Source organism: Tenrec ecaudatus, chromosome X (assembly GCF_050624435.1).
Source record: "Tenrec ecaudatus isolate mTenEca1 chromosome X, mTenEca1.hap1, whole genome shotgun sequence".
NCBI lineage: Eukaryota > Metazoa > Chordata > Mammalia > Afrosoricida > Tenrecidae > Tenrec > Tenrec ecaudatus.
Genome location: NC_134548.1, coordinates 90167628 through 90192793, shown reverse-complemented (window position 1 = coordinate 90192793; position 25166 = coordinate 90167628). Strand labels below are relative to the sequence as shown.

The following is a 25166-nucleotide window of genomic DNA, read 5'->3' as shown; positions in this document are numbered from 1 at the left end:
CTGACCAGTGTTTTGTTCTGTTGTACAAAAGGTTGCTGTCAGAACCGACTCAAGGGCACCTAACAACAACTAACTGTAGGTGGAAGAATGAAGCATCTGAGAAGCAGAAAAAGAGAGTTTCCGGGACCATCAATGAATAAGAATCACCAGCAGAGCACAACTGAAATCCCCGCCTGAAGTTGTAGAGAGAGGTAGCAGAGGCCAGATCATGCTGAGACCAAAGGCTGAGGAAAGGAGACCATGAGACAGAAGAAAAGCATTGCTAGGACTATGAGGCTGTAAGGCAGAGAGGTGGGTGGGTTTCCTGGCTCAGAGGGGCAGAGGCCAAGGGGCCCAGGTGGCTGAGAGGCTGAAGACCAGAGAGATTTGGCTGCTGGGTGAGAAAAGGGCGTGCTGTGGATCAGTGACATGGCACTATCGGTAATTTGTTTCGGATCCTGGTTTGTTCTAGAAAACTTCCCTGATAAACCTCCAAAACTTAAGTGTTATCTGTAAGTTCTGTATGAATACTGCAATGAATTATTGAATCTGGCAGAAAAGAGTACCATGGGAGGGAGTTGGTGGCAGAATAGGGCACAGAAATATGAATGGTTGAGACATGCCCAAATATAATTTGTGGCAATGGGCCTTAGGTTGACATGGAGACTGATTCTCCTTCACTTTGAGTAGCCAAAGGTGAGATGTGGCCCCCGTTCCATTTTCTCAACAGAAAAGTATTTTTAAAAATTAACAGAGTTAAGTTTAAGAAAATACCTTCCAGAAGGGGGCGGGCATGGTTGAAACAAAAATTCAAAAAATGTAGAATATTATATATAACATGTCATTTGCATTAAAGTATGGTAATGAAAAACTTACTAATAAAGAAATTTCCTGGCTCTAATGACTTAAACGACCAAACATTCATAGAAATTACACCAACCCTACTGAAACTTTTCCAACAAATAGAAGAGGACAGAACACATCCTTAAAATACTACATACCAATATGGATCTAGCAAATGTAGACACAAAAGTCCTTATCAAAATTCTAGCACACCAAAATCTTTTAAATATATAGTAAGGTTTACTTACCATTGTCAAGTGGAATTTATTCCAGAAGTGCAAGGGTAGTTCAACACCAAAATAATCAATCAACGTAACATATGCCAAGTTAATAGAATCAAAAGTAATGAACTAAATGATCCATTAATGAAAGAAGTCATCCAACAAAATTCAACACCTTTTCATGATCAAACCAATCAACAGGATAGGAACGGAAAGGAAATCCCTTCATACACCAATCCTCACATATGCATGTGGTTAGTCCCAAAGATGACGACGTCAGTATGTGAAAAGTGGTGTTTTACAGAAATGGAGGACTTTTTGTTTTAGAGTATTCCCTTGTCTTTTTAAATGTTAGAAAATAGTCAAAAGTTTTAAAAGCTGAGATTTACTGATCTGCTTATCATTGATGTGCTTATTACAGGCATACCCAAGACAATGCAGGTCTGGTTCCAAACCATGACAAAAAAGTATCACAGTAAATGGAATCTCACAATTATTTTGGTTTCCCAGTACAGTTAAATTTATGTTTAGACTATACTGTAGTCCATTAAATGTGTAATAGCATTGGGAAAATATTTGAAACATTGTGAGAATTACCAAAATGTGACAGCGAGACAAAAAATGATCACATGCTTTTGGGAAAACATGGTACCAATAGATTTGCTCAATGCAGGGTTGCCAGAAACCTTCAATCTGTAAAAAACAAAACATTTGCAAAAAATAGTAATGTAAGACATAAAAAAAAAACAACAGGTATGTCTGTATTCTTTTTGAGAAGCCTGGGAAGAAACAAAGTCAGATAAAGTCAGGCTATGTGTTTTGTTCTTTTGTACATAGAATCGCTGAGTCAGACATGACTCTGAGGAAGCTAACAGCGATGACAACCAAGTGGCAGGAGGGCCACAGCCTAACTTCAGTTTCCCTTTCTGCTTTGTCAGAATGTCCCCTGGAAAGCCATCTCTAGGCCTGCATTTTCACCTCCTGCAAGTTCTGTATTTACAATGTCAGAGCTTATTCTGCCCTCTAGGCCTCAAGGTGAGGCAGAGACTCAGGGCTTCCGGTAAGGATGCTAGGAGGCTGACTGCACCCCTTGACCCCACTGGGACAGAGGCTTCAGGTATAGTTCAGATCACTTAAACTTTCCGCATTTCTTCCAAACACCTTCCTATACTTCCTTCTGTCATCCCTACCTGCACGCAGCATTTCTGAGCTGCAAGAACCTCAGCTCTTTGAGATAGCTGATCTTGACACAACGCTTTTGGCATCTGTGAGCTAAAGATGTTACCTTAAAATTGAAAATTTTGAAATACGTGACATTCCCCCTTTAGGAGTGGTGTCTTATCAATGATAATTCTATCATCGTCTTCTACTTATTTCTGGAATTCAATCAGGTTCTTAATCCATCGTGGCTAATGGTCTTCTCTCTCTCTCAGGGCCCATCTTTGAACTGTTCCCAGCCTTCCTCAAGATGCTCGCTCCCTCTGAATTGTGTTGTTTTAAGTGGGCCAGGATTTCCATAAGCTTGTGACAAAATTCCAAAGATTAAAAGATATCCACTTGAGTTTTGGTTAAAATGTGTTAGTAACCTTGACCTCAAAATCATTTTCTCCCATGGCATAAGAAGTAGCTCCTTTTTGGAAGGTACCCTAACGAGATGAAGACAAATACATTACTAAGAAAACCTGTCTGCAGCCATCCACTGACCACAGACAAGTTTAAAACCATTTCGTTTGGAATAAATCGGTATATCCATAAACTATAACCATAATAGCAATACTTTTTAATATACTCTTGTACACATTTTACCACAATAACATTTAAAAAGGAAACTAAACAAATAAGAAAATCCAAAGCGGTACTACCTCAGAAAAATTATGAAGCACTGTACTTGTACTATAACCATAAGTCTACTTTCTATAATTATTCACTCTCCCTCAAAATTTTTCTAAAACATTTATAAACTATTCTAAATACAAGTTTTACTTACAATTTCTAATCCAACAATCCTCTAGGAAACACAGGAACAAATACAAGCTCAAAATGAAATAGGGGGGGAGGAAAAAAAGACATTGTGCAAAAAAGGTACTTTTGCATAAAAAGGTATTTTTGGTCAAATGATGCCTAATTTCAGTAATGTTAATACATTTTAAATTCAAAAATAAAAATGGTGTGACTGCAAGGAGATGAAATTTCCCGTAGTTTTTTGGAAGTCATCTACTTCACATCATATTTCATATGATCTTAATCTTTACAAACTTTTACATATCTAGAGGATTTCCAAACCAAGAGAAGGGGGAGAAAGCAAAAGACCTTATTTTTAAATTTCTCGTGCTAAAAAAAACTTTCGCTGACATCTTGCAACCAACAAAAAGAAAGGAAGAACTTTTTATTATCTGAATAGCTAACTGGGTTTATAAAAAGCTAAATTTCTGATGCATGTGCCCAAAATGAGAAGCAAAAATAATTAAGAATGAAAGATAAGTGCAGAGTGCGCTATGACTGTGAAAGGAAAAGAACCAGCAAATGGATGATGGAGCAGTTTTGCAGTTTGATAGGGGTGGTGGCAATGCTGTACTGATGCTGTATCTCAATATAATGTCCCTGAAAACGAAGAAATCTCAGAATATCAGATGATATTCTGTAGAAGTTTAAAGTATGTTTACTAGGGGGATCATCCAACAAGGGTTGCAGCAGTACACTGACAGGGAGCCGCCAGTCTCAGCTCAGATTCAGAAGAGGACCTGGAACAAAGGATATCACTGCTGATGTAGATGGATCTTGGATCAAACAGAGAACACTAGAAAGATGTTCAATTGTGTTTTATTGACTATGCCACGGCATTCAACTGTGGATAACCTTAAGAATGAGAATTCCAGAAAACTTCATTTCACTCATGCGGAGCTTATACACGGACCAAGAAGCAGTTGTGGGAACAGAACAGGGGACTACTGTGTGGATTAGAAAGATGTGAGACAGGGTTTTAACTTGTCACCATACTTATTCAATCTTATGTTGAGCAAGTCATCAGAGAAGCTGGCTTATAACAGAAGGTGGCATCAGGACTGGAGAAAGGTTTATTAACAACCTAAGATATGTATATGACACAACCTTGCTTGTTGAAAACGAGGCGGACTTGAGGTGTTTGCTGATGAAGAACAAGGATTAGAGCCTTCAGTATGGATTGCAACTTAATATAATGAAAACCAAAATCTTCACAATTGGATCAATAGATACGATCAAGAAAAATAAGTTTGCAAAGATTTTGTCTTACTTGGCTCCAAAATCAATGCTCATGGAAGCAGCAATCAAGACATCAGGAGACACACTGTTTTAGGTAAATTTGCTGCACATGACCTCTTTCGAGTATTGAAAAGCAAAGATTTTCCATTTCCCTAGACCCAAAGTCATGTATTCTCAATTACCTCATATGCATGTAAAAGTTGGACACCAAATAAAGATTATCAAAGAAGAATTGATGCATTTGAATTGCGGTGCTGAAGAATATTCAAAGTCCCATGGACTGCTGAAAGGACAAACAGATCTGCCTTGGAAGTAGTACTGCCAGAGTGGTCCTTGGAGGCAAGCATGGCAAGACTTCATGTCACGTACTTTGGACATGTTGTCAGGATAGATCAGTCCCTAGAGAAGGACATCATACTTGCTTGGGTAGCAGGGAGGGCAGTGAAATCCTGAAGTGTGGCCTACATCTAAACTTCTTATTTTATGAGATAATTTTTTAAAATTTTACTCTGAAGTCTGTCTGATTCTAAACTTTAGCCAAAAACATCTTAAATGGGGTCTACCACATAGGATTGTTGTGATTGAAAGAGCCAATGAATATAAAGCACCTCCCACCTGGCTGTTAGGTGCCATCTACTCAGTTCTGACCCATAGCGAGACCTTATGCACAACAGAAGGAAGCAATGCCTTATCAAGAAACAGTTTGCTCCACCTCTTTGATCTATTTCCACATTAGAAATGTATGATTCATCAACCAGTTGTTGTCAAGTTGACTGAGAAGTAGATCGTCTTGCCTCTCTTCTGAAATGCCTGAGTAGACTCAAATCTTCAACCTTTTGATGAGCTGCAAAGCACTGCCTCATTTGGACCACTTGGACTTTAAATGGTGCATCACACAAACAAAGCAAAACCCCCAGCCATCGAGTCACTTCAGACTCATATTGATCCTACACAGGGTTTCAGAGACTGTAAGTCTTTACGGGAGCAACCTCGTCTTTTCCTCAGAGGGGCTAGTGGCTTTGAACCATCAACTTGTGGTTAGAAACCGAACACTGATCCCACAGCACGTGACATATACCATCTGCTATTTACTTAGAAGTTAAATATTAAGGAGCACCCCAAGAGAGTAGCAGCCTGCAGCATATCTGTAAAAAATGTAATAATCTGATGGTTAATTTGACAAAAATAATGTAGGTTATTAGTAACAACAACAAAAAAAGTCAAACGAGTTGCAAGTCTCAGCAATGACCTCTTGTGGAGGAGAGAAACACACCTGGAAAAAAAGCCACCTTTGATAATAATGAACATGCTATACTGTCTAAAAGGCTATTATATACATTTCAGTTTATTTTATGAGGGAAAAAAGAATGAAATCAGAAACTTTTTCAAGATAGAAAGTTCAAAAATTGTTTTGGGGTTCAATATCCATTCATGTCCATTATGTATATTTGCATTTTCTATCAGAATAACAACTATGGCATATTACATTACACAAAGTTAAATAATAAAACCGTTGAATGATGAAGAATGGGTTAAACTCCTTAACTTAAGATAGATGGAAAAATACATGGTACATTTGAGATATAATTTTCATAAAACCTAAAGCTCTGGCATTTAATAGGATAATTTGTTAGGCAGAAAAATTAACTCAGCAGCTCAGCATAGCTTGGATTTTTACTTTTATGAAATTAAATTATAGAGAACGGATGCTAAGGCAGCTCAAGTGCCAAGTGATTTAACTGTGATAGTGCATTATTTTGAAAATTTAAAACATTTAAATTATGCAGTAATTATGCTACATTAACTGAACACCAGAGCTACAACATAAAGATATATGTTGCTACTGCTGTGAGGTGCCGCTGAGTTGGTTTCAACTCAAAGCAACCTGGCCCTGGCACCATCCTCACAATTGTTCTAAAGTCTGAGTCCATCATTGAAACCACTGTGTCAATCTATCTTGTCGAAGATCTTCCTCTTTTTTGCTGCTCCTCTACTTTACCAAGCATGGTGTTCTTCTCCAGGCACTGGTCTCTCCTGACACGTCCAAAGCTTGGAGATGGAGTCTCATCATCCTTGTCTCCAAGGGACATTCAGGTGGTACTTCTCCCAAGACAGATTTGTTGGTTCTTTTGGCAGTCCGGGTACTTTCAATATTCTTTGCCAGCACCGTAATTCAAATACCTAGAGTCTTCATCTCTCTTCCTTATTCAATGACCAACTTTTACACGTATATGAAGCAAGTGACAATTCCATGGCTTGGATCAGGCGCATCTTAGTCCTCAACCTAACATCCCTGCTTTTCACTACTTTAAAGAGGTCTTTAGCAGCAGACATACCAATGCAATGCATCCTTAGATCTCTTGACTGAATTGATCATGGATCCAAGCAAGAAGAAATCCTCAAAAACTTGAATCTTTTCTCCATTTATCATGTTACGTATTGGTCCAGGTATGGGGATTTTGGTTTTCTTTACATAGCATTGTAATCCATACAGAAGGCTGTAATCCTTGATCTCCAACAGCATGTGCTTCAAGCCCTCCTCCCTTTTAGCAGCAAAATTGTGTTATCTGTATATCACAGGTGGTTAATAAGCCTCTTCTTCATATATACAGGTAGTATACATTGCTACACAAATAAACATTTAAATAGCAAAAAGATTGCCATAATTCCAAGAGAAACATGGGTTAAGGGAGAGAGTAAACAGTGTAAAATATGAAAATAATAATATATAATGTATCAAGGGTTCACGGGACAAAAGGTTCAAGGGGGAGGGACCAAAGAGGAGCTGATACCAAGGGCTCAAGTAGAAAGAAAATGTTTTGAAACTGAGGATGGCAACATATATAAAGGTGTGCTTGATACAACTAATGTATGGATTGTTATAAGATCTGTCAGAGCCCCCAATAAAATGATTTTTAATAGATTGTCATATTTCAACTTTAATCAGTTTCTGATAATCAGGGATAGAAAAACATAAATATTGTCAAAATTAGTTAATGGATTTTAAAACACAACTAACATATACACACCCCATTAAAATGGGACTAAAAACAATTAAAAATGGATCAAAGCCCTATGTATAAAATGTTAAACTATATGATTTGTGTAACATAAAATATATACTTTATAAAATATATGAAGCCTTACACAATTTAATAACAAAACACAAAAATGGCAGTAACCTAAGACTAACATTATGGGAAACACTGAGTCCTCATAGCCTAACAAGGTCAGCTTATCAAGCCCACTAGGTAGTCAGTGGGAGAAACATGAGGCCGTCTCTTCCTATAAAGATTTACAGTCTCAGAAACCCTATGGTAAAGTTAAACTCTGTCCTATAGTGTCTCGATGAAGGAGAATTGACTCTACAGCAGTGGGTCCCGTGGGCATGAGTATGGGAAGAGGCAATGCACGGACCACATTTCATTTCTGGCACATACTGTTAAACAAGCTAGAAATTTCAAAGGATAACTGAAAGTGATGTTCAGACTAAGGATATCCAATGATAAAAACAGAAAATATGAATTTACACGAGATGCCACCAGTCTTTCTACGTATGAACTTCACTTTGATAAGTTGCAACTTCTTTCTGGTATTAATCACATGGGGGGAAGGAGAAGGCTGAAATTGACCCAAAGGAATATGTAGCTAGTATCATCAAGGATTGTGAAACTGTGAAATTTATAACGGCCATGTTCCTTTTCCCCATCATTTTTAGACAAAGCTCCAAGATGTAACCCCAAGGAATAGTTTCTCTATTCTCATTTCTACAATGTTCTGCATTTTCTCTCCTGTGATCAAACTTCATGCTACCCCTGAAAACCACAAACATTCTTTCTGCCTGCCCTCCTCTGCTCTCCATGTCTAAAGGAAATGTGATGGACACCTGAGGTTACTGCTTCCCTTTAACCTTCTGTGGTGGAGACAAGGCAATTGTCTCGGGTACAGGAAGGAAGCTCTGTCTTCTTTCTAAATGATAATACTGTTTCTTCTTCTTTTTAACTTTTTTTTTTACATTTTATTAGGGGCTCATACAACTCTTATCACAATCCACACATATACATACAGCAATTGTATAAAGCACACCCGGACATTCTTTGCCCTTATCACTCTCAAAGCATTTGCTCTCCACTTAAGCCCTCTGCATCAGGTCCTCTTTTTTTTTCCCCCTCCCTCCCCACTCCCCCCTCGATAATACTGTTTCTAAACCATTACTTTTACACTCTGAGGCAAAATTTCTGTTCTGGAACAACTAGCAACCTCACAAATGGTAGATAAATGTGCATAACCATTTTGGAATACTATTTGGCAGATCTACCAAAGCTGCATGCCCTATGACCTAGATATTTTACTCGTGCATATTCACTCAACAGAAATGTGTACATATTGTGTACACACCGAAAAATATTGAGGAAAATGTTCATAGCAGCATTATTTGGAATAGTTCAAACCTAAAAACATTCTGTTAAGGGTGTTGAAAAATTTGGAAATGGTAATGGCAAATAACACTATGAATGTAATTAATGTCACACGGTACTGCATATTTGAAAGTTCTAAAAATGGCAGTAGTCTGTCACCTATATGCTTACCACAAGTATAAAAATTAAGTCTAAACACAACTCAAGTATTCATCAGCAGCATATTGGATGTTTGTGATATAGTCAAACACTGGAATATTGCAAAGCAGTATGAATAAACAAACTACTATTACATGGAGCAATATGGCTGAATTTCACAAACACAACATTGGGTGAAAGAAGCCAGACACAATAGAGCAGTGGCTCTCAACCCGTGGGTTGTGAACCCTTTGGGGGTCGAACGACCCTTTCACAGGGGTCACCTAAAACCATCAGAAACACGTATTTCCGATGGTCTTAAGAACCGAGACACCACTCCTCTATCTGTCTCCAGGCGGGTCCGCCCACATGCAGATACACCCACATACAAGTACCTGTCGTGAAGACTATTACACATGCTACATCATGCTTCAAGCCAAAATTTCATTTATTTGTCATTAGAAATAAATATTTCACAATATAGAATTAGTTTTTGTGATGAATCACTATGCTTTAATTATGTTCAATTTGTAACAATGAAAATACATCCTACATATCCAATATTTACATTAGAATTCATAACAGTAGCAAAATTACAGTTATGAATTAGCAACGAAAATAATTTTGTGGTTGGTGGTCACCACAACATGAGGAACTGTATTAAAGAGTCGCAGCGTTAGGAAGGTTGAGAACAACTGCAATAGAGCAAATATTGCATAATTTCATTTATATAAAGCTCAAACATAGGGCAAAATTAATCTATGGTGGAAGATAAATAGAAGGGAGGCATGGGGTGGACTTCTGAGCTGCTAGTTGTTCTTTTTGGGGGGGTGAGGGGAAGAGAGTGCTGGTTAAACAGGCATGCTCATTTAATGAAAATGTATCAAGCTGGTTTTGATTTGCCTTTGTGGGTGTGTAATTGCAATTTGTGTAATTGTAATTTTAAAAATGTGTATGTAAAGGAAAAAATTCTGTTTATTTACACCTCATACCACCCATCTCACCTTTACAACACTCAGTACTAGAGCACCCCCATTATTTAATCTCCTCCAAGGTTTTTAAAAGCATTGAGAAATTCACAATAACAAAGCCAAGCTCAGCTAAACTTGTTTCCCATGAATTATTTTATTCAATACCTATTTGATGCTTTGGAGCAAGGTCGGGGGTTCAATCCACCAGCTGCTCCAAGGAGAAAGATGAGGCTGTCAGCTTCCATAAAGATTGACAGTCTCGGAAACCCTATACAGGGTCAATATGAACTGGAATCAACCTGGTAACAGTGGTTTGGGGGTCTTTGGTTTTGTTACTGATGCTGTATTATATTTTCTACATTGGCTTTACCAAGCCTTCTTCATTCTATAATCACTAAAGTCACATTCTACATTTTCCTCTCTTAGTAAATGGTGTTAGCTACCAAAATTCCCTTCTGTTCCTCAAAATCTCTCTGTAGCATCCCCTTTTATCCCTCCCAGCTCCAGCCTCCAAAACAGAAGTATCTTCTCTTTGCTAAGGCTAATCTCATTGCCTGCTTTCTTCATTTTAACACATCTCTGTGAAACACAGGGGCGCTGGTGGCATAACCCCTCAGGGGCAGTTCTTCCCGTCCTACAAGCTCCTAAGAGTCGGAATTGACCAGATAGCAGTGTTTGGGTTTGGATGTAGATTTGCATTTCAGTAGGAAGTATAATAGAAAGGATTCCAGAAGAGCCAGGCAATGAGTCCAGTTAGGAAATTGCTGCAATAATTAGAATAAACAGGAGAGCCAGAATTTCGGAAACATGAGAATAGTAAATTAAGATCAAATTTAAACGTTTTTTTCCTCCAGCAAACAGGGTTCATGGTTTTACACTTAAAACCGTCTATGTGAACACACTATTTGTCCACTGCTTGGCTAAACATTAGGTTGGTGATCTAAAGGTCGGTGGTTCAACCCCCCAGGCGCTTTGGGGGCAAAAGCTGAGGCAGTCTGTACTCTGGTGCCTCGAAAACTTTGTGGAGTTTTACTCTGTCCTATAAGGTCGTTAGGAGTTAGAAGGTAAACAGCTGAATCACTTCCGGCACTCAAATCCCTACGTAAACATGCCACTGTAACGCTACAGGGAGCAAAATAAATTCATGTTTGCTGGTAGAACCCAGAGAGTTTTAACAATACACATAAGCATTCGTACCGGAACGAGACTGTGTGATCTGCTGGTTTATTTCGCCCTCAAAAAAAAGTTCCAACAAAATCGTCCCAGTGAAATAGCCCCACCTTGCGAATGGAGACACTCTGTTCAAGTTCAAAACCCCTCAGCCTCTGCTGGAGCTCGTGGCTCAGTATTTTCCCAGTTTTTACTGCGCCCCTGTGTAAGGCGGTAAACTAGGAAGGGAGCGGTGCTCCAGGATGAAGAAAATCGAAAAGACAATGGCAGGTATCTTCTGAGGCCAAGGGTTTTAAGCGCCGAACGCGAATTCCATGACCTTGACCCTTTTCCTATGGTCTTATCTCTACCCAGCACCTTGCCGTCAGGACACTTTGGGCAGCTAAGAGGAGTCGACCCTTACTAGACCCTTACTAGAATGCTACCTGTACTCACAGAACCTAAACAAAACCCTTTTCCACTTACCTTAATGGCCGCCATTGCTGAAAAGTTCGCCGCCGCTCTGAGTACGGAAAGCGAAGCGGGACAAAGCAGTTCAATTGGGCTCTCCCCGCCCCCCCGCGCCCCCCACCCCAAGACGGCCGCACCCGGCCACGCCCCTGGCCTTCCGGTTCCCACCCTTTCTCCGCCCTCCCTGAGCCGGACTGAAAACTGCTGCAATTGGTTGGCTAGTTGAGAGAAAGTTTTCTTTCCGCCGATAGGCTCTTCTTGTGGTGCTGTGGGTCAGACCTTGGAATATTAATGCCGAGGTCGAGCGTTGAAACGCCGAGGATTCCTAAGAGTCGGTAAGGACTCGAGCGCTCCGCGAGTCTCTAAAAAGCGGTCTTTTCCATTCCTGTAACAATTCACAGTATCAAACACCCTTATTCGACGTAATTTTACTCTGTCCCATTGGGTTGCTTGGGGTTGGAATCGACTAGCTAGCTGGGGGCTTGTTTTTGTGATTAGTCTCTGGTAAAATGTTTCAAAAAGTTCTTTTGCTAAGGTGAAAAACGACTTTGTGTTTGTTTCAGGTATCTGGGATATGTCTAGATCAGAGATCGGCACACTGGCTTGTGAGCCGTATGTGGCTCGTTTAATATATACACATGGCTCTGAAGTAAAATTGAAAAAAAAGTGATATTCATATAATGGTTTTCATTTGTTTGTGGAAAATCTATTTATGGCTCTCAAATAAGCTTTTAATTTGTTGTGAGGGTGAGGATTGGCTGTTCCATAGCATAAGTTTGTCAACCCTGGTCTAGATAAGGATTTAAAACCCCAGACCAGTTACCTTGATGATAACTGTATTGGCAAGAAAAGAAGCCCCTGCTCCCAGGGCGCGTAATCTTCTAGTCCAAGCACCCAAGTAACGAGGTAGAGAGCCTGCCTAGCTCCTTAAAAACCACTTCCACAGCGATTTCACCCCAGCTAAAGCCAACTTTTCAAGATGTGGAGAGAGGGAGAAGACCGTTCAGTCGCTGCCATGCAACATTTTGCTAAGGTCACCCCGAACCAACAGACCCTCCTACCAGAGTGATACGGGAACATTGCTGGCAAGTCGAGTCAAGAAAAGGGGAAGGGAGCACATGTGGCTCATAGAAGACAATGACACTGCTGTGGTAGGGAAATGAGAAGAAACCTCTCATCCAGGAAAAAAAAGTAGCTTAAGCATACATATATAGAATCCAAGGGGAGAATATGTCTAGTCCTATGTTCCTAATTGGACATTTTTGACCAAGTTTCTATCCAGGCCATGTGCTGTAGACTACTGGGACTTTAGATTCGTGCCCTTTTTATATTTGGGATTTAATGCATAGATCATTCCATCGTTCAATGACGTCACTCAGAATTGTACAATTGCTACCACAATCAGTTTCCAAACATTATTTTTTACAGAAACTCCTTGACATGGTCTCCCTTACCACCACTGTAACCCCTCCCCCTAAAACCCTTATTCTACTTGTTGTTCCTATAGGTTCATCAATCCTGGGTTTCATATACTGAAAAACAGAAAATCATATAACATACTGTGGTAGTTATATAATCATTTGTCAATTTGAGGATTAAGAGTGTTAGGGTGGAGTCAATCAGAACATAGCCAATGAGGCCTTGACGTGGGCATGGCCTTCTCCTGAGAATTCTGGGAAATCCTGTATTTCTTATGAGACTTTTGGGCTTAGACTGGACTGGGTTGGGTGCTTTCTTAATGTACAATGAATTATCCTTTCTATAAAACTCTCACATACACATATGCATGTTTTTTGGGTTTTTTTACTTTAGAAGTTATTATTTTGGCTATACATATTTTTAAACATTTTATTAGGGGCTCATACAACTCTTATCACAATCCATACATATACATACATCAATTGTATAAAGCACATCCGCACATTCCCTGCCCCAATCATTCTCAAAGCATTTGCTCTCCACTTAAGCCCTTTGCATCAGGTCCTCTTTTTTTCCCCCTCCCTCCCTGCTCCCCTCTCCCTCATATGCCCTTGATAATTTATACATTGTTATTTTGTCATATCTTGCCCTATCCGGAGTCTCCCTTCCCCCCCTTCTCTGCCGTCCATCTCCCAGGGAGGAGGTCACATGTGGATCCACATATGCATGTTTATGGATTTGTTTCTTTAGTCTACCCAGACTAACACATACCTTCAAAAGGCTGCCCCCCAATGACATAACACATCTGAGATATACCCCAATATAAACTTAGAAAAATCAATGCAAACAAAAAATCCAGAAAAATTTGGAAACCAGATCGGATCCAGCCTACATCCTAGGGGAGATCTACTGACAAAATGTTTAACTGTTCAAGTCAGATTTCTGCCTTTGATTTTCTATACTCATTCCTCTCAAGCACTGCTTAGTGACCGCTTTCCTCCCATCCCTCAATTTAAGATAGGAAGAGGTCTCTAAGGACTTATTTACTATGCAGTTCCTCAAATGAATCTTGGGTCCCATACTTGGGATCTACCAAACTAGAAGGACTCAATTTGGAAACCCCACTAAGTGAACTGGGCTCTACCCCAAACTCTCCTTCAGCCTTTGGACTTATGGCTGAAACTCCCTAGTATGAAAAGAAGCAGATGACTGCTAACGCAATGGCATAGAACTGGAGGATCTCTTGCCTAGGGAAGGGTGGGCCAGAACTACCATATCCTTATTATTTTAATGCCCGCTTTTGCTTTATTCTGAAACGTATTTCCACCTTTAAAGTTGAAGGCAAATTTTTGTTAAGAGGATATCAAGTACCGTTATCTTCAAATATTGATAAGCTGTTACATCTCAAGTCCCGCTAATTCACAATTTAATGTCACACACACTGCACACTCAACTGTTCAACCTTTCACAGCACAAAACAAAGTCATCATGAAAACAGGAATACCACAACAAAAGATATTATAGAGTGCACACAGTTCTGAGAAGAAAGCCCTGAGGATGGGGTGGGGTTCCGACACGATTCTGCTTTTAAAAACAACATGAAAGCCATATTTTAAATGTTCGAGTTGTAAGGTTTACAAGTCTGCTAAGAACCAAAGTTTCTCCGTGTCTGGCTCCAAGCAAACCCTATAAATTTCTTCCCCTACGATGACCCTGTAAAAGTGCCTGCACAAATGGGTAAGTGTGAGTTTCAGAAACTAGCAAACCAAGAATAGTGACAACTACAAAGCAATCAATAAACCAAGAACGATTACAACCAGAAATGACTACCTGGAGCTTCAATGCTGCCAATCAATCAAGAAATCCTTAGCCTGTGTTTTCCACCCCAAAGGAGCCAAACCCATCCCTCATTTCTGTACAGTATACAAGGGCACTAGCTCCTGACCTTGGAGCTGGTGTATGTTACAGCATCAGCCCTGGGTGACAGTCACTCTAGTCTGCCTCAGCTTCTCTGCACCCACACACCCACATCCCCCATAGGGTAACTCCAACTACACAGGCAGTTTCCTTACCCTTTCCCTTAAAGAATGAGTGCCCCCTTCTCCAAGATTTCCTTGTCACCCAAGATGACTCCAATAATATTGGTACTTTCTGAATATCCAACTAACGTTGGTCAAGGAAATCTTCCAACTACTCTGGTAGAGTGCCAAGCCACTTGGACCTACCCTGATGCAACCAGATCTCTGAAGCTGGAGAAGCCATGTGGAGACCCCTGTCAGCGCTGAGATGTTTACAACACCACTGGATCCAAAGATTTTCTACCCACTGGCCTGTGATTGTCCTTCATTTGGCATCATTGCTTGTGTTTCGTGAGTCAAAAGAGGATTTTATAGATCGGTATCGGACATATGGGCTAACATCGGATTTAGGGGCTTGGACTGGACTGGGCTGGGATGTTTCCTCAATATTCAACTGCTCTTGTATATAAGCCTGTTTCTTATACACATGAGTATTTGTATGGGTTTGTTTCTCTAGCCTACCTGGACTAACACACTGCTTCACTGCAGTTCTCCATTTCTCCGACACAGAAGAGCAAACTGGGATGCCTCTTTGCTCCACTTGCCAACCAGGGCCAGTCTTTCTCATCAATGTCCCATCCAGACCACCTGGAAATTTGCCATTGGGCTGTCCCAATGTTTTATGTTTTACTGTGATACTTCCTGGCCAAGACATTCCTTAGACCAGAGGTTCTCAACCTGTGGGTCGTGACCCCTTTGGGGGTCAAACGACCCTTTCATAGGGGTCACCTAAAACCATCGGAAAACACATATATCTGATGGTCTTAAGAACCGAGACCACTCCTCTATCCATCTCCAGGTGGGTCTGCCCATATGCAGATACGCCCACATATGAATACCCAGTGTGAAGACTGTTACCCATGCTACACCATGCTTCAGGATAATTTCATTTATTTTTCCTTAGAAATATTTCATAATGTATAATTACATATTGTTTTTGTGATGAATCACTATGCTTTAATTATGTTCAATTTGTAACAATAAAAATACATCCTGCATATCAGGTATTTTACATTACAATTCATAACAGTAGCAAAATTATAGTTATGAATTAGCAACAAAAATAATGTTGTTGTTGGGGTCACCACAACATGATGAACTGTATTAAAGGGTCGTGGCATTAGGAAGGTTGAGAACCACTGCCTTAGGCAATCAGTTCCAATGGTCAGAAAGTGACACTTTCGATTTCAACATTCTCACTGACTTAGAAAACTTTTGAAAACACAGTAAGAAGTGGCCCAAGGTTCCCTACACCCAGGCCTTCTTTACACTCAGAGCATAGCACTCATTCTATAAATCCTGCTCTCGCTCATATATATTCTTCCTCCATTCCCCCCCCCTCCCCACCATCCTCCCTACTCTCCTGGGGAAGAGGAATCAAAACATTTTCTTTCTACTTGAGCCCTTGGTGTCAGTTCATTTGCCCTTCCCCCGCCCTCTCTTCCTTGTGAACCCTTGATACAGCTGGCTGTTGTGCCCCACCCCCTACTGTTTTCTTCCTCTGAAACCTTCTCATTCAAACCCTTTGCCACTACCTTCCACCCTACCCACGCCTCTGATCCTTCCTTACTCCCACCTTTTCCTTCTCCCCTCCATACCGTCTTTGCTGCCAATTGCTCCCCAGCCACCTGCTTCTGTTCTCGCTGTGCAAGAGGTGGCAGGCACCATCCTCTGGGTCCTTACGCCTTTCTGTCTTATAGACCTTTTTCATAACCATAAAAGCTTGGGTCCTTTCTCAGCCAATCCTACCTCTTATACCAGAGTATGAACACTTTACCCTGTCCAATGAACTAAACTGGCATGACCTTTATTTATTATTTCATCTACCTTAACCCCTGAGGAGAAAATCTAGTTTGTCAAAACACTGAGGCCCATCCGGCCCATCCTACTGGACAGGCAGTATTACACAGAGAAGAGCCCAATTGGAATGATCAAAGCGACTGGCAGAGTCAGAAAAATTGACACCATATGATTACTTGCCTTGTAGCAGGCCTTAAAAAAAGCTGCCCACAAAGCTGTAAATTATGATAAGCACAAAGAAATAATGCAAGAAAACCCTGCCATCTTTCTGTCCCTAATCAGTGAGGCTATACAAAAATTTACTACTTTAGGTCCAGCCCTGAAGGCCAACTAGTCCAAAATATGACCTTTATTTCACAATCCAGCCCAGATATAAGAAATAACAAAAATTAGATGAAGCCCCTTAAACCCTACAAAGAGACCTGTTAAATGTTGCCTTTAAAGTTTTTTTTAAATCTGTTTATTATTATTTTAATCATTTTATTGGGGGCTCTTACAGCTATTATCACTATCTATTAACACATCCATTGTGACAGGCACATTTGTACATATGTTGCTATTATCATTTTCAAAACATTTTCTTTCTACTTGAGCCCTTGGTGTCAGTTCATCCCCCCCCCCACCCTCTCTTCCTCATGAACCCTTGATAATTTATTTTTTTTCCATGTTTTACACCTAGCACTGTTTTCCTTCACCCACTTTTCTATTACCCCACCTGGGAGGGAGTTATATGTCAATCACTGTAGTCAGTTCCCTCTTTCTCCCCCCACCTTCCCCTTAATCCTCCTGGTATCACTACTCTAATTATTGGACGTGAGGGAGTTATATTTCCTGGATTCACTGTGTTGTGAGCTCTTATCTGTACCAGTGAACATGCTCTTGTCTAGCCAGATTTTTAAGGTAGAATGGGGGTCATGATAGTGGGCTGGGGGGGAAGCATTAAAGAACTAGAGGAAAGTTGTGTGTTCAATCCATGCTATACTGAACCCTGACTGGCTGTCTCTTCCTTGTGACCTTTCTGCGAGGGGATGTCCAATTGTCAGCAGATGAGCTTTGGGTATCCACTCTGCCCCCACCCCCATTCACATTGATATGATTTTTTTTTGTTCTGGGTCTTTGATGCTTGATACTTGATCTCATTGACACCTCATGATCACTCAGGGTGGTGTGCTTCTTCAATGTGGGCTTTGTTGCTTCTCAGCTAGAAGTCCACTTGTTTATCTTCAAGCTTTAAGAACCCAGTCACTATATCTTTTGATAGCCAGGCACCATCAGTTTTCTTCACCACATTTGCTTATGCACCCATTTTGTCTTCAATGATAATATTGGGAAGGTGAGCATCACAAAATGCCGGGTTATTATAACAAAGTGTTCTTTGAATGAAGGAGTACTTGAGTAGAAACCCAATATCCGTCTGCTACCTTAATACTTAACATATAAATATATGTACCTAGATCTATTTCCCTATTGTTATATATAAATATATTTACATATGCAAATGTTTTAATAACAGAGAAGAAAAGGTTAAAGCCCCCAAAGCCCTAAGAGATAAAGCTAAGTGTCAAATGCTAGCTGCTCCCATTGTGGATACCCACTTATGCAAAAGCAGAACCCCTCATTTTCCAGTCTTACCACCCCACATGCTCCCATACCAGGAGCTTGTTTTAAGTGAGGGAAGACCAGGCACTGGCCCAAACGGTGTGTGAACCCATGGACCCCAACCAAGCCGTGCCCAGTCTGCAGAGGCCCACATTGGAAGTCAGACTGTAACCAAACTTCCCAAGGCAGGGTTTCAACTCCTCCCAAGGAGCCTGCAGACTTCTTAGATCTGTCTACAGAAGACTGAAGGTGCCTGAGGATGGCAACCCAAACTGTCAACACTATCAGGTAAGCCTTGTGGTAGCCGATAGACCATTATCATTCCTTCTGGACACACAGGTGACTTTTTTGGCCTTTATCTGAATACAAAGGCGCTCTGCAACGCTCACAGGTCTCTCATCCCTTGTGCACTTCACTGTTGCAATGCCAAGTAAAGTTGATAATTATATTTTCAGCCACTCCTTATTAGTAGACCCCTCAATCCTAATGCACTGCTAGTTAGAGCTATCCTTCCCAAATTCCATTCTTCCCTTACTCTTTTTCTTCTAGACTCCCACACTGAACTGGCTGCCCAAGCTGGTACGGGCCCCATCCTCTACCCCATCCGCCCCCTCCACCCTTCTCATGCTCCCTCATTACTCAGAAGACTCTAGGACATCCTACCAGTCCTATTCCACGAATCCAGGTGTTTGGGACACTGACATGCCCTCTGTTGTTGTCCACAATGTCCCAGTACATATCAAGCTAAGGACCCACATTTGTTCCCATTCAAAAAGCAATACCCCCTTACCCCTGACACCTCGAGAGGGCTCAAACCTATAATCACATGGTTCCTCAAAGGAGTTCTCTAGGAACTCGTAAATTCCCCTTGTAACATAACTATACTACCTGTCACAAACCTAATGGAACATACTGCCTAATGCAGGATGCTGTACAGCCTTTGCATCCTATTGTCCCTAATTCCTCCACTTCACTTTTCTTATACCCTCTATGACAACCCGTTTCTCATTTCTTGACCTCAAACATGCTTTTTTCCATATTTCCCTCCATCCTGACTCCCAAGACATATTTGCCTTCAACTGGAATGACCTAGAAAATCTGTGTTCCTCCCAGTTAACTTAGGCTGTCTTCACCTTGGAGCAATTAACTCCCAGTTCCCAGATAACAGATTAGCTCTCCTATCTTTTCTAGGTCTCATTGGTTTATTTCACCTGTGGGTGCCCAATTTTGCCCTTCCAGCTAAGCTACTATACTACACAGCCAAAGGCCCAATCCATGAGCCCCTAGGTCCTGCACATCCCATCCGAGTCACTTTCTAAACCCTTCAAGAAGTCCTCCTGTGGGCCTCAATCCTCACTCTACCAGATTTCTTTAAACCTTTCCTGCTATATGCTGATGGAAGGCAAAGGATAGCATTGGGACTCCTAAGGCACAAACACGGGCCCTCTCTGTGAGTTGTCGCCTATTTATCCAGGCAACTAATCCCCACTGTACACAGATGGTCACCTGCCAAAGGGCGTTGCTCATCCTAGGCGGCGTCCTAACCCTCAAGAGTCAGAAACTGACACACCATTGAGCTACCACTGTTTACAAGGCTCCTTTCACTTATTTACTGTAGAAGAAGTGCACTTGTACACCGTCTTACTCTTCCTTATCATTTACCCTATATCCCCATAGCATCCTGAACATTATGTACCCTGTACACCCAACTTTAAGAGACAAACTCCTAACCCAGTTCTCTCAAATCTCTTTTGCATCCCAAACCTAAGCTCCTGGCCCACCCAGGGAATTAGCAATAGCTAACCTTAACCTAAAGACCAACATTTGTTTAACGCAATCTGACAACACTTCAAGCCATACCTGATCCCACTCCTGATTCTCCTTATAATTTTGCTCTTACTCATCACCTTTACACCACTTGTAATTTAAAAGGACCTACAGGCAATCCAATACATACTCCAAACTTTAGCCAAGAAAGCCCTGGGGCAATACATTCTTTGGCAGACTTCCAGTCTTGCTCCTCTCAGGGAAACCTTTAACTGTTTACATCCAAGAATAACCACCCTATATATAAAGAAAATAGTCTGGAAGGTTACGCTTACTAGAACCTTAGTTCTTTCATATTTACACCCAAGCTGGCCCTACAAAGTTATTCCTCGAAGCTGACCCTGTAAAATTCTCTGCATAAACGAGAAAGAATGTGCCCTTTTCAGAAACCAGCAAACTAAGGGCAGTGACAACTACAATGAAATCAATGAACCAAGAATGATGACAACTGAAAACGACTACCTGGAGCTTTTATGATGCCAAGAAATCCTCCAAACCTCCAATCCTCATTTCTGTACAATATATAAGGGCATTAAGTCTCTGAGCTTGTAGTTTATTCATGTTATTGCCTCAGCCCGTCTGCGTCCACACATGAAATAAAACTCGTCGTTTGGTAATACCTGGCACCGTGTCTGAGTTGTCTCCTCACTCGACCTTACACAAGGCATACAAATGCATGATGGCGACTCCAAATTGCCACTAAATATATTTTGGATTAGGGTTACACACACTCTCCCCCATCCTATGGACTGTTACTTGGCACCCAAGACAGTCAACTCTTCCTATAACATCCCACTGTGTTCTGGTTGTACCAAAAGGAAACCACCAGTAAATGTCTTCAGACTGAAACAAAAACACTTACACTTGTCAAAAATGGAATGATACGGTAGTTCCTCCTTCTTAAAAATGTTTATAGAGCTCCTAAATTATTGCATTTACAAAATAGTTGATAAAAAATAGTCCTCTGGAATGTACAAGCAAGATAAGACCTACCAATAAAACACTGATTTGACTTGGCTACTTTTTCTCTTGCTTCACCAGAAGCTGGTCGCTCCTTGTTTGACCTTTGTCCATTTCTTTCATTTCTTGGTTAGACACCTCAGCCTGTTTTCCGTTTGCTCCCTTTACCTGTTGCCTGCACATTTTTGTCTAATGATTTATCCTTTTCTGCTGCCTTCCTTGGTTTGTCTCCACTTTTCCAGGCTGAGGTTCCTCTGACAACCTCACCCATCTCTGGAGTTCTCCTTACTGCCCTTTTGACAGAACTGACCCTGCCCAGTCTGAGTCTAATCCTGGGTACAGAAGAGGTGAGGCACACTGTCATTCACTCACGGCACTACGCCCTCTGCTGCTTGTCTCCAGCACTTCTTCCTAGCAGCCTCGTGAGGCTATGGACCAGGGACCCAGAGGGGTTCAAAGTGGGGAGGATGGGCAGGTTCAGGGGCTGCTCTCACATTCCCTTAGTTTAAAGCCTAGCTGCAAAGTCCTTTTTGACTCATGTTTAATTTGTTCTAGATTTTCATAATTTCTGCTTTCTTTTTAATTGAGGTTTTTCTCTTTCACTTTGTTACTGTTGTTGGTTTTAAATTTGGTTTTGGTTTTAGTTTTGTTTTGTATGTTTTTCTGTATATGTAACACAGGGTAGATAAATCTATAGAGATATTAACTGGATTGCTGGTTTCTTAGGGGTATGGCAGGGGAGATTGGGGGAAATGGGTAGCTAATGATGGATAAAAGCAAGAAAATGTTCTAAAATTGGTGATGACTATACAACTCTTTCTATTGTGATTGAACTATTTGATTGTATGATTTGTGAATTTATGCCAATAAAACTGCTATCGCACCGTAGAAAGCCATACCAAACCCACATATCAAAATGTAAAGCTATCCTTTCTCGCCACATCCTCCAGCTACGTCTGTACATTTCTGAAGGTGAAGCTTTCATCTCCCTAACCCTTCCCCCCACACTTTGATTTACATCAACACCACAGTTTGGGCATTCTCCTGGGGCTTGAATAGTGCTCCTTTTAAATACTCTCTGTGTTTCCAGAGTAAAAAGAAGTCAGATGGGCCAATAAATTATTTCTTCTATTTCTTACTAATGCTCGTATTTTTATTAGGTGCTGTTGAGTCAGTTCTGACTGCTAGTGACCCTATGTATAACAGAAGGAAATACCGCCTGTCTTCACAATTGTTCCTATGTTTGAGCCCATTGTTGTAGCCAGCCTTGCTACCTCCTTTCAAAAAAAACTCCTGAGTGGGTAAAACTTTGTCCTCACTGCCCCCACAATTTAAGTTACCCTTGATTTTTTAAAAACAACAACAACAATTAGTATTATTCAAGACAATTGAAAATGTAAGTGAACAAGATGAATTGTGGCCTATGTGCCCTAAACTTTTGGGAAAATATATGTGGTATGAATATAAGTAATGAGACTTTTTCTTATGTAGTTTTTGGAATTAATCTCATCATTTGCAATCATACCTTATCTCTCTTAGGGTTTTTGTGAAGTAAATACTTTTACAAACCAGATTTTATAAGTCACTATGGTTCTGTGATTTAACTATCATATCAATCACCTAGACAAGAGAAAAAGCAATATTTAATAGAATTTTAATAGTTTTAATAATACTTTCCACCATTTTATGCCACACTAACTTGGTATTTGGAAAGACCATGCAAAATTAATTTCCAAAAAATGTTGCTTCAGTATACAATATTTTAGGCATTATGGGGTGCTATTAGCATTTTCTTATCAATATTATTTTCATCATATCCATTCACAGTATGTACATTTCTACTGTTATTTATCTCTTTGTATTTTTAAATATTTAAATAAATACAATTTTGTCAAACATGTGTCATAAATGAGCCATGGTGGTGCTGTGGGTTAAGCGTTGGTCTGCTAACTGAAGCTCAGTGGTTCAAACCTGCCAGCTGCCCAATGGAAGAAAGGTGAGGCAGTCTACATCTGTAAAGATTCACAGCCTGGGAAACTAGTGGGAGCTATCTTAAGACCACTATGACTCAGAATTGACCGTGAAACTGTGGGTTTGGTTTGTCATAAAAATGAATGCATGCTTCAACACTCTTGTTTTAGAGACCTTATGTGAAGCATCATATTCAAAAATCTTCTGAATCCTTAGATTTCTATCAGCAAATTTATTGACTGTTAAGCTAGATTCATTCATAGACCTGTTAATTACTGTCGTATCACTTTCATTTGCCCATTAAAACTTTCAAGAAGACTCAAGTATTTTTCAGAATTTTAAAATGTAAATTAGTTGGGGTTTACATTTCAGATCTTCAAGTTTGTATTAAACAGTTTAAACTATTAATCACCGCCTTCTCCCGCTGCCCCCTCTTCTAAATAGCTTACCTGACACCTGCTCCTTGATTTCTCTTCTCCCTCTTGTGGACTACTATTTTCCATTACACATAAGTTAATACCTGCTAACAGTCAATCCTATTTATATTCATTCCCTTGCCCTCCCCGCTTTTGACAGTCTTCAGAGTTTGCTTTCATTGGCATGAAAGTCCTTAACTTGATTTGAATGTGTTTTTTTTTCTGTACAACAGTAAATACTCAAACTTTTTTGGGACTATGAACTGTATAGTTTGTTAGATGGCATTTAGTTGCTCTTTTGTTTAGTGAAAGATAAATGTATTGTTTTTCTATATCAGTAGAATTTTGATCTCGATTAAATTGGCATCTTCATTACAATCCATCCTCTAAGCAAATACATAGATCAATAGGGAGGTTACTGTTTACAATAAATAAGGAGACTCTAAAAGAGTTTTAAAAAATTCTGATAAAACAAAAAATCTATATCTATTTACTGAGACATTTTTAATTTTGATGTCCCGTTGACTATTTCAAGTTGTAAGCTTTGATAATCACTGTTTTGATGTCAAGGAGTGTCTTGGTGTGTTTTTTAGTTATCAGGAATGCTGTGTAAAGTCAATATTTATCATCAATCTTCACTGATCTTTGAGAGCTCAGTAAGTGGAGAGGTTAAAATACATCTGGGAATTGCAAAATTGTTCTAGAATGTTCTAACATTATCGATGGGAACTCCAATGATGACTAAGGAGATTCTACCATTGTTGCTGGGAACCCTAAGACTATCCACGAGAACTACGATTCTGCCTTTGAAAACTCCAAAATTGTCCGTGGGAATCTCAGTATTGCCCATGGGAAGAATTATTCAAGCTTGGACCAGTAGACAGATTAAACGGTCTCCAGAAGTTGATAAATGCTCATTAGCCAAGCTTCTTCCATACTGTCTCTTTTCTTTTGTTTTTTTTCTGAAAGACAAGATCAAAAGTTAATTTTCAATGAAATGAGATTAACATCCATCTTAAGAATACCAGATGCTATTGAGTCATTTCCCACCCATAGGGATCCGATGCACAACAGAAGGAAACACTGCCAGGTCCTGCAATGTGCCTGAGCCCATTGTTTCAGCCACTGTATCACTCTATCTAATTGAGAGCCTTCCTCATTTTCACTGGCCCTCTACTTTACCAACCTACTCCAGGGACCGGTCTCTCCTGAAAATATGTCCAAAGTATGTAGTAAAATGAAGGGTCACCATCCTTGCCTCTAAGGAGCTCTCCAGCCATACTTTAAAAAAAAAACCAAAAACATTTTATGGGGAGCTCTTACAGCTGTTATAACAATCCATCCATCAACTGTATTGAGCATTTTTGTACATATGTTGCCCTAAACATTTTCTCAACATTTACTTTCTATTTGAGCCCTTGGTATCAGCTACATATTTTTACTTCCCTCCGCACCCACCTCCTCCCTCCCTCGTGACCCCTTGATAAATTATTCATTATTATTGTTTTTATATCTTACAGACTGCTCTCTCCCTTCACCCACATCTCTGCTGTTCATCCCCCTGGTGAGGAAGGGATTATACATCCATCCATCATTGTGATAGTTTCCCCCTTCCTCGCTTCCCTCCTTCCCCTCTCCCACCTGCCCCTAACCTCCTGCTATCACT

At 40.3% G+C, this 25166-nt stretch overlaps 1 protein-coding gene across 1 annotated transcript in view; it reads right to left on the bottom strand.

Annotated features, from left to right (window-relative positions):
- The window catches only part of APOOL (apolipoprotein O like), a 52888-nt gene extending 41363 nt beyond the window's left edge, over positions 1-11525 (bottom strand). Inside the window, exon 1 of the mRNA XM_075539110.1 lies at positions 11446-11525. Within this exon, the coding sequence (XP_075395225.1) occupies positions 11446-11460 (15 nt within the window). The 5' untranslated portion in view covers positions 11461-11525. The remainder of the gene's footprint in view (positions 1-11445) is intronic.
- Between the last annotated feature and the right edge of the window lie 13641 nt (positions 11526-25166).